This window comes from Centroberyx affinis, unplaced genomic scaffold (genome assembly GCF_046629955.1).
Source record: "Centroberyx affinis isolate AG114_WGS23_722 - 3 ecotype Tasmania unplaced genomic scaffold, CSIRO-AGI_Caff_v1 ptg008865l_1, whole genome shotgun sequence".
Lineage (NCBI taxonomy): Eukaryota > Metazoa > Chordata > Actinopteri > Beryciformes > Berycidae > Centroberyx > Centroberyx affinis.
This window is the reverse complement of record NW_027284349.1, coordinates 25,990-36,903: the sequence shown is the minus strand read 5'-3', so window position 1 is coordinate 36,903 and position 10,914 is coordinate 25,990. Positions and strand designations below refer to the sequence as shown.

At 41.7% G+C, this 10,914-nt stretch overlaps 1 protein-coding gene across 1 annotated transcript; it reads left to right on the top strand.

Moving 5' to 3' along the window:
• Positions 1-227: 227 nt before the first annotated feature.
• LOC139640271 (uncharacterized) lies at positions 228-7,419 on the top strand. Its single transcript, XM_071514456.1, has 4 exons — positions 228-802; positions 1,245-1,450; positions 2,513-2,821; positions 7,221-7,419. Exons 1-4 carry the CDS (start codon positions 308-310, stop codon positions 7,417-7,419), a joined length of 1,209 nt encoding a protein of 402 aa, XP_071370557.1. The 5' UTR covers positions 228-307.
• The last annotated feature ends 3,495 nt before the right edge of the window (positions 7,420-10,914 follow it).

Genomic DNA, 10,914 nt, shown 5'->3' with positions numbered 1-10,914 from the left:
TTCTTCTGTGTTTTAGACATTGTGTTTTCAACTGTTGTTCTTGTTTTTGTTTTTTTCTGATGCTCACCTTTCCCTCATGCACTGCTTTACTTGTGTGATGAAATGGTAGAATGTGCCTTTAAGAGAAGCTGGGGTGTGTTAGATTAGGTTATCACCAGAATTATTAAGTGGGTGGGGACTTACAGAATCTGGCAGTTGCGTTTGTGAGATCACTTAGTTTAAAACCAAAAGCAAGTGAGCAGGCATTTCTGAGATCTCAAATTCACATCATTTGTCTTTAACTTTAGTCCCTGAAGCTCATCTAAACATGGACGAACGTAAAAACAGGAGAAGACGCACGGAGAACTTTGTTAAAGGTCAGCACTTAAAGCTGACAGATTTGAAAGAGAGAGCTCCACGTTTGAACCAGTACATCTTCAAAGAAAACATCCCGGCATACCCCCGACCAGAGTTTCACGTCTCCTATCTGAGACACGACACAAACCAAGATGGAATACGTGGCATTAGGAAGGACATGGGCTTCTGTGCTCCGAACCAAGAGAACCTGGACCTGGTGTGGTGGAGTCTGGCTGTGGGACCTCAGGAGATAGACTCTGCTGAGAGGAGACTCCTGGAGGAAACCTACCCAGCCCGGAGAGAGGAGCAGGCCCAGGAGCAGGAGCAGGCCCAGGAGCAGGCCCAGGAGCAGAAGAGTTTCCTGGGGAAGTTTGCCACCTCCCCTGCCTTCCTGAAAAGCTCCAGGTTCGGCTCGTACCGCTTTACCTTCCCCCTGCAGGAGCTGCTGGAAGCGTACCGCGAGCAGGTAGACACTGAAGTTATCTAAACCAGTTACAGTACATATTGTGTAGAAATATGCTGCAGAAAGGTTTTCTAAGTAAAGGTTTGAAGAGCGATGAAGAAATGGAGGGTGAAGAGCTGAATACATGCTTAGAGAGTTGGATCAATGTCTGAGAGGCAGATTTTCATTTACCTCAACTTCAGTTTCATGAAATCTCCATCAATATGTTTAAATCATATATTTCAAATGTGGCTAATGACTCAAGACCAAATAATTTATTAACCTGTACCTCTGTGTTTACTTTTCTCACATAACTTACTTAAAATAATCATAATTGTCAAGTGTTTTTTTTTTTTTTTTTTTACATACATACATACATACATGACTTTATACACAATAAGGATAATGAACAAATATGAGTACATCTTTGTCAACTGTTCCATTAATACTTGCTTTTCCCTTCCAGTTTTGCAGAGGCTCAGAGCTGGTCCTCCGAGTGTATGAGACCGTCCTGTACAAACAGGAAGTGATGTACTCTGTGTTGGTCCATAGTGACGTCAATAACGAGCTGTTCAAACAGTATCCTCTTCTGACTGACGGCCCTGATGCAGTCTGCGCCTACAAGGACGGACACTTCATCTGGAGATCTGAGGCCATGTGTGAGACACACAGGTACTGCACTGTGTGTGTGTGTGTGTGTGAGAGAGAGAGAGAGAGAGAGAGAGAGAGAGAGAGAGAGAGAGGTGTGTGTGAGTGTGAGTGAGAGAGAGAGAGAGAGATAGAGAGAGAGATCAGTTCCTGAATCCTACCAACAGAACATTCAAAAGTAACCCAGAGGCCGACTCCCTGAAACACATGAAAGATATCCATCATCTCCAAAATGAAACCCTCAATACCATTTCAAAAGCGTAACTAAATAAAATAGATGACAAAAACTAATTACATTGAAATCTGGCAAAAAGAAAGAGTTTTAATCAATAAATTGGACTGTTTCACAATAGATCTCTGAATAGAGAATAGACATTAGCACAATACCTTACCACATAAAGAATACTAAACAAACTAGAAATAACCACCTTGCGGTTGTATGCCTCCGTCAGTAAACTTTGTTTTATCATGGACAGTCTTTATTTATTGAACATATATAATTAATGTGATTATTAGGTCAACTTAAAGGATTTTGGTGTCTGCAAAAGTAAGTGACAGCACTTCCACCGTTTTTGTAGAATGACCCAAGATCATTTTCTCAGCTACAGTGGTAAGCAAAACATGATGATGTCACAGTGAAGTTGACCTTTGAACTTTTGGATCTATTTGGATCTATTTGGATCTATACTAAAGGTGAATTATCTTTAGTACCTGTTACAGGTACAGCTAATACAGGTAGTGGCATAATAGTTCTTTCAGATTCAGTATGATTTAGAAAACTAGAAATAACCGCCTCATGGTTGTATGCCTCCGCCAACAAGTCAAATTGCAATTTACATCCATGTCTGTCCAGACTCATAAAATATATGTAGTGAAGACTTTGAAGGAATTTAATAAAAGGTATTAAGTGTATTTTTTTGGCGAAATGGAAGTTGTCACTATATTGACATGTATGATTCCAGTGAATAATTTCCAGTGAGAAACATGCCGTCTTCACTTAGAGACTATTTTTACAGAGGAGTACAGAGGACTGATAGAGAGCTTCGTCACATGGTGCAATGACAATCACCTGAAGCTCAATATCAGCAAAACCAATGAGCTTGTGGTGGACTACCAGAGGAACAGGAGGCCCCCTGTCCTGGTTGTCATCCAGGGAGAGGAAGTGAAGAGGGTGGACTCATACAAGTATCTTGGGGTCCAAATCAATAAAAAACTGGACTGGACTTACAACACTGAAGCCCCCTTCAGGCAGGGACAGAGCAGACTGTTCTTCCTTAGAAGACTCAGATTGTTCAGTGTGTGCAACAGGCTCCTGCAGATCTTCTATCAGTCTGTAGTAGCCAGTGCTCTGTTCTTCGCGGTGGTGTGCTGGGGTGGTGGCATCAAGGCTTGGAGGTCAGCAGTCTCAACAAGCTGTTAGTCTATGAATCAGTCTGGAAATAGGAAAATGTCGCCATAAAAAGGTGTGGAAGCCCAGAGAGCAGAGAGTCAGAAACTCTGTAGAACAGATCCTCTCATGTCCCCAGTCCGACTCTCAGAGAAACTTTATTACAAAAAGTTAGAGCTGCCATCCCAACAAATGAAGTTAGACAGGATCCTTTGAGAATATGTTTAGGAGAAGAAATTCAGTTTGTAGAGATGGCTGCTAAATACAGAACTGCTTGCCATGAGCATAGAAAGTCTAATCTCCCTGAAACATCATTTATTGTGTAATTACATTTAACTTTCACTAACTGTGTATTTCTGCATATTTCAGATACCCTGTGATTATTGTGTCTTGCCTTGTTTTGTTTGTTTTCTTTATTGTTTCTATTATTACATTTCTTGTTCCCATTAGTGTTATCACTCAAAACACATTTAACATGTATGTCAGACCGGCTAACTCTGGTCTGACAGTCTAATAATACTGAGCCCTTAAGTCAAATTCTCACTGTCACACATCTCCAGATGGACTCTTTCTCTTGATACTGTGAATGAAGGTTTTAATTGTGGGTAACAATCAGTTGTAAATTCAGGGAGGGATTAAATTACGAGTTTGCTTTTGCCTTTACTAGAACTAGACTCTCCCAAACCACACCTTGAGATTATTTTCAATTCATACACCCATGTAAACTCATGGTAAGGAGGAGGGAATCTAAAAGGGATGAACACTTACTGAGAAAGCGGTGTGAGGCAGGATCACTATTGTCTTTTTCCAAAAATGTAATTAATGTAGGAGCCAAAATGGGTATTTATGTGTTTATTATTTGTCAAGGCTGCGCATGCTCTTTTTGGTTACTATCACTTCCGGTAATTGACACATGGGTGTGGTTTCACATTTATTTACCTGTTCACTTGTATGGCGGGAGTCTAACAAAGAGGGTGAGTAGGGCTCCGATATTTTCTGTTGACCGTCACGTTATGCTTTAGTTTCTGTTTAATAAACAGTCTCAAACGCATCCGGACTTAAGTATGATTTTGTTTGAACGCGTCACAGTAAAGAGCCTACTTAGCCTCTTAGCGGCCTATTTTCATTGATAGTAGTCGCTACAACATAGTCAACAGAATATCAGTTGTGAAACTTGATGAGCTGTGGGAACGGCAGTTCAGGACTGACTTTCCTGAGTGCATCAGGGATGACCAAGAACCTTCAAGAGAAGACCAGCAGTTCTTGGATTTAGTCTCAAAATCTGCCAAACTAGTCGATGGCCATTATTGCATTGGATTACCTTTAAAAGAAAGGGAAACAAGCATGCCTGACAATAGAGGTGTTGCTGAACAACGTACACTGAACCTAAAGAGAAGATTCAAGAGAGATTCTTCCTTTCATTCGGACTACACCAATTTCATGTCTGACATGATATTTAAAGGTTATGCAGAGAAGGTACCTGATGATGTCTTGGAACATAGTGATGGCAAAAAATGGTATCTACCACACCATGGGGTTTTGCATCCACAAAAGAAAAAACTCCGAGTGGTGTTTGACTGTGGAGCGACATTTCGGGGAGTTTCACTGAATTCTCAACTCTTACAGGGGCCAGACCTGAGTACATTGATAGGAGTCTTGGCTAGATTCCGTAAAGAACCTGTTGTCATCACCGCAGATATTGAAGCAATGTTTCACCAGGTGAAAGTACCAAATGAAGACCGTGACTTGTTACGGTTTCTCTGGTGGCCTGATGGAGACTACAGTCAGAACATGGTGGAATACAGAATGACAGTGCATCTATTTGGAGCAACTTCATCTCCAAGTTGTGCGAACTTTGCCCTTAGAAAATGTGCTGAGGACAATATGAAACAATTTAGCCCTCAAGCTGTAAACACCATCATGAACAACTTCTATGTTGATGACTGCCTCGCTTCAGCAGCTTCAGAGGAAGAGGCAATAGCTCTTTATCAGGAGCTACGAGAGATTTGTTTCAAGGGAGGCTTTCTACTTACCAAGTGGATAAGTAACAGTCGCCATGTGTTGGCTGCCATACCTGAAACAGAGAGAGCAAAAGAAATGAAGAATCTGGATTTGGACCATGACAATCTTCCTGTGGAGAGGGTGTTAGGTGTACAATGGTGTGTTCAGTCTGACGTCTTCAAGTTCAAAATCATCTTGAAAGACCGACCACTCACAAGAAGGGGGATTCTTTCAACAGTCAGTTCGGTATATGATCCCCTAGGAATATTGGCACCAGTAGTCCTGACTGCCAAGAAGATCCTGCAAGATTTGTGTAGGAAAAAGCTCAGTTGGGATGATACGGTACCAGACTCCATTGTACAGGAATGGATGAGTTGGATTCAGGAACTTCATAAGCTGGAAGGCTTCAAGGTTGACAGATGCTTCATACCCACAAACTTTGGAACGGTGACATCTGCTCAACTACATCATTTTGCTGATGCATGTGAGGATGGTTACGGAACTGTTAGTTACCTGTTACTGCATAACAACCATGGCCAGGCACATTGTGGATTTGTGATGGGAAAGGCAAGAGTGGCTCCATTAAAGCCAGCCACCATCCCTCGAATGGAGTTGACTGCTGCTACCATGGCGAGCAGAATGGACACAATGTGGAGAAAAGAGCTGCAGATGGAACTAGCAGACTCCATATTTTGGACCGATAGCACCTCTGTGCTCAAATACATCAACAATAAGACCACAAGGTTCCGAACTTTTGTGGCCAACAGAGTTTCTGAAATTGCCAAAGTATCACATGCATTACAGTGGAAATATGTTAACACAGTTAACAATCCAGCAGACATGGCTTCTCGAGGTTTGACAGTCAAATCTTTTCTAAAGAAAGAAATATGGATGTCCGGGCCTCAGTTTCTTCTTTGGCCTCAGGAAGAATGGCCTCAAAATCCTGATGGATTGGAAAAAAATCTCACCAAAGGACTCTGAAGTCAGGAGCATAACTGTAAATGCTGCTCAGATAATGTCTGAAGAAGTGGATCCAATAACCCGCTTAATCCATTACTTCTCATCCTGGACTCGTTTGAGAAGGGCAGTAGCATGGATGCTCAGACTTAAACAACTGCTTCTGTATCATAGCAGAAAGAGGAAACAAGCAAGTGGTGTTCTCGCTCAGCTTCATCCAGATAACATCCATCAGAGAGATCTGCCACAAAAGGAGACAGGAAATCTTGAGACTCAGGAAAACAGTGGTCTCACAGTTGAAGAGCTGGCTAATGCGGAGACGGAGATAATCTGCTTTTGCCAGAAGAAGAGATTTGCAGATGAAATCTCAAGTCTGAGGAAAGGAATGAATGTTAAGAGGACTAGCCACATTCATAAACTCAACCCCATTCTGAAAAATGATGTATTAAGAGTTGGTGGGCGACTTAGCAGAGCAGCAATGCCAGAAGAGATGAAACATCCTGTCATACTGGCCAAAGATTTTCACATTTCTGATCTGATTCTTCGACATGTTCATGAAGATGTGGGTCATGGTGGTCGCAACCATATATTGTCCAAACTACGCCAAAAATATTGGATTCCTGGTGCCACTGTGTCAATCAGAAGAATTGTGTCGAAATGTGTTGTTTGTCGGCGTATAAATGCTACTCCTGGACAACAGCAGATGGCAGATTTGCCCCTGGATAGAGTCTCTCCTGACGAACCTCCCTTCACATATGTTGGAGTCGATTATTTTGGACCCTTTGGAGTGAAGCGTGGAAGGAGTGTTGTGAAGCGCTATGGTGTTATTTTCACTTGTTTAGCTGTAAGAGCAATTCACATCGAAGTGGCATCATCACTTGACACAGACTCCTTCATCAATGCCCTTCGGCGTTTTACAGCCAGACGTGGTCAAGTGAAAGAACTACGATCTGACAATGGCACCAATTTTGTGGGAGCTCAGCGTGAGTTGAAGGAGGCGATTGAAAGCTGGAATCAAGGTCAGATCCATAACACACTGCTCCAGAAAGGAATCAATTGGATCTTCCATCCCCCTGCTGGCTCACACCATGGAGGTGTATGGGAAAGATTAATTAGATCAGTGCGAAAGATTCTCAATTCCACCCTCAATGTGCAAAGTCTTGACGAGGAGGGTCTCCACACAGTTTTATGTGAAGCTGAGGCTATCCTCAACAGTCGTCCAATCACCAAGGCTTCTACAGATCCAAATGACCTTGAAGCACTTACCCCGAACCACCTTCTACTTCTTAAGACTACGCCATCCCTGCCACCAGGACAGTTTCTGAAGGAAGACATATACGCTCGCCGCAGGTGGAGGCAAGTTCAGTATATGTCGGATTTATTCTGGAAAAGATGGATTAAAGAATATCTACCCCAACTTCAGGAACGACAAAAATGGTCTAACATCAGACGCAACTTCACACCAGGAGACATCGTGATCATCATGGATGATTCAGCGCCTCGAAACTCCTGGCTAACTGGAAAAATTGTTGAGACCATTCCGGACAAAAAGGGACTTGTACGTCATGTTCGGATCAAGACCAAGACCGGCTTTCTGAACAGACCCATCAACAAAGTCTGCCTTCTACTGGAGGCAGAGGATCTTTGACAAGTCCAAACTGACTTTATTTGTTGTTTTTTGACCTTGCCCCTTGCCCACTGCATACATTCTACAGACTACAGACTTTACTTATCCAGAGCGGTGGTAAAGATCGCTCTTTTAAGACTGTGATAACGAACTCTTGCCGTCTGAATAATGAAGAAAGAAGATCTACATAATATTGAAATATACTGTGTTTGATTGTTGTTTATAATTGTGTAATTATTATTTTGAGATATAATAATTAGGGGCCGGTATTGTAGGAGCCAAAATGGGTATTTATGTGTTTATTATTTGTCAAGGCTGCGCATGCTCTTTTTGGTTACTATCACTTCCGGTAATTGACACATGGGTGTGGTTTCACATTTATTTACCTGTTCACTTGTATGGCGGGAGTCTAACAAAGAGGGTGAGTAGGGCTCCGATATTTTCTGTTGACCGTCACGTTATGCTTTAGTTTCTGTTTAATAAACAGTCTCAAATGCATCCGGACTTAAGTATGATTTTGTTTGAACGCGTCACAGTAAAGAGCCTACTTAGCCTCTTAGCGGCCTATTTTCATTGATAGTAGTCGCTACAACAATTAATAAAGGTAAAAAGTAAAAAGATACAAAAAAGAAAAACAAAAAATTAAACTAGGATATGGCCAACACATCTGTCTTCAGGCACACTTGCATAGAGCAGGGAGTTTAGTTAATTAGAGAATAAGAGAGAAAAAGAGATGAAAGCGTGTGTTAACCACAACCAGACCGGTCTTCATGAGTAACATGGGGGCGAGTGCATACTCCGGCAGTTCCAGTATAGTGACATGCCCATGCCGACACTTTTTGCTGCCACTCTGCTCCAGCGGCACTTTGGGAAGGGGGGCAGGGCAGGATAGTGGCCTGAACTGACGCAGATAGACCTTTTAAGTCTGACGCCCACATGCCCAGATATGGACTTCTGGTTCCATAGGGAAAATTAATGGGTTTTCACATAATTGTCCTGTCACAGTCTACGTTTAATGTAGGATTTTCAAACTGGGTCTGTTTTTACCTATGTATATTTATGTCTCTAATGGCACTATGTTATTTGAAAGAATATAGTAGTACTTTATAATGTGGTCATTTATTTTATTTGGGTTTTTTTTGCTCTTATATGTATCACCGGAAGATGTACGTTTTGTAAAATGGTGGTGTTCTGTAATCCCATGTGGGATGGGCCAGATGTTTGGCATGACACAGAAATAAAAATAAACTAACTAACTAATAATAATAATAAAATTAGGCTACATTAGGATGTAACACAGTGAACAGCTAGCAGCCAAAGCAACACATCATTCCTATCTTGCTGCTGCACAATCAGATCATAATCCAGTAAAGATGACCTGGGTAATGGATTCTGTACAACCACCTTCTCACAGATGGAGATTTAAAACATGTATGCTGAAAGATCCAGAATTCATTGCACCTATGAACTCCCAAATTGATCTGTTCCTTGAGGCCAATCGCTCTCAAGACATATTTGAGGGGATGTACCTTGCCCTACAATGCACATAAGTTAAGAGAAAACTAAGAGAGAAGCCGTGTCAAAATTAGAGGAAGAAATTAGAACACTTGAGCAACAGCACTCTGACATTAAGAGGGTGGACATTTTAAATTCTTTGACCATGAAACGGTACAGTACAACAATTTATGCACTAACAAAGCCGAAGCAGCTTTAGCTAGGAACAACTACCATTATTATGAGTATGGAAACAAAACAGGCAAGCTTCTAGCGTGGCAGATTAAGAGGGAGGAATCAGATAAAATTATCCACTCAATAACTACTGATGAGGGCAGATCTCTGGTTAGTCCGTCGGAGATCAACGCGGAAAAGCCCCTAAGGCTCAATCTTAACCAATGTGGTCCTGTCTGATGCCTTCTTGCTCTCTAGAGGGGTCCGGCAGGGTTGTTGCATCTCGCCGTTGTTATTTTTGCTCGCCATCGAACCGCTCGGGGGCGAGCGGTTCGATGGCGAGCCATCTCTGGCCATCTCTGGTGTCAAATTCGGTACTTCCAAGCACAAAATCTCTCTTTATGCAGACAATGTTTTGATATACTTAACTGACCCAGCTGATTCGGTCCCTCCACTTTTTCAGTGTCTAAAAGAGTATAGTGCAGCCTCAGGATACAAAATAAGCTTAACAACGAGTGAGGTTCTGCCCTTAAACACACAGGACCTGGATATTAGAACACTCACTGAACCACTGAAGGTATGTCCTTGTGGTTTTAAATATCTGGGGATAAATATCAGAAAACACCAAGACAAAATACTCAAAGACCAAACTCCGCCAAGTGCGAGCACAACTCGATCAAAAAATCTTCCTTAGGTGCACGGCCAAAGGTTAATAGATGAAGAAGGAAAAGCCAGCACTCATAATGTCCTTTTGTCTTTTTAATTCAACGACGGACGCGTCCGTCGTTTGTGCTCTATTTCTGTTTGTGCTCTAGTTTCTGCCCATTGAATTAAAAAGACAAAAGGACATTATGAGTGCTGGCTTTTCCTTCTTCACAAAGTACTCAAAGACAACTATTTGAATCTCTTGGAGAAGATAAAGGCAGACACTCAGATATGGATTGACCTACCGCTGTCCCTAATTGGTAGAGTGAACATAATTAAAATGAATGTGTTACCAAAGCTTACTTACCTATTCCAATGTATCCCTCTGAATGTCCCCAAGAGCTTTTTTAACGAGATCAACAAAGCTACCTCCTCATTTTTATGGCAAAATAAAATTCCCAGAGTAAAACTTACTACTCTCCAAGCCCCCTATACTAAAGGAGGTTTATACCTTCCCAACTTCAGATGCTACTATCTGGCATCTCAGTTCCATCTGATATGGACTTGGTTACACGCTGAGAGTAGTGAGGTTAGATGGCTTTCTATTGAACCACATGAGTTGAATGCTACTCCTCTGAAAATGATTCCTTTCTTACGAAACACACAGGCATGGCGTTAACGTTAGCCCCCACTGTACTAAAACTATCCTAAACCAGTTTACTGTCTACCTTCCAGATAGACAGTAAATAGGTACATCATATGTGTAATTCATGGCACAATTCAAACGGGATCAAACAATTATTTGTCTCTCGCCGTTGACTACTGTACATATTTTTTCCGAAATAAGGTCCCATGGTGGTCCACCGGAAGGAGAGGCACTTTGGCTCTCTATAGACTGCTTGGAACTATCGGAGCTACATGAACCACGTGACCGTCATGTGACCGTGCAGCGTTTTGACCTCCGTTGATGCAACTCTTTCTCTCAATGGCTCTGGTATAACCTAGTCCCAATGGGGCTATGTATAACCTAATAACAGAGGTGTAAAGTAACGAAGTACAAGTACTCTCGTTACTGTACTTGAGTAGTTTTTTTGAGGATTTGTACTTTTTAAAGTATTTTTATAATGCTATACTTTTACTCTTACTCGAATAATTTAAATAATAGATATTCTACTTCGCTACTTTTAAATGTACATTCCGTTT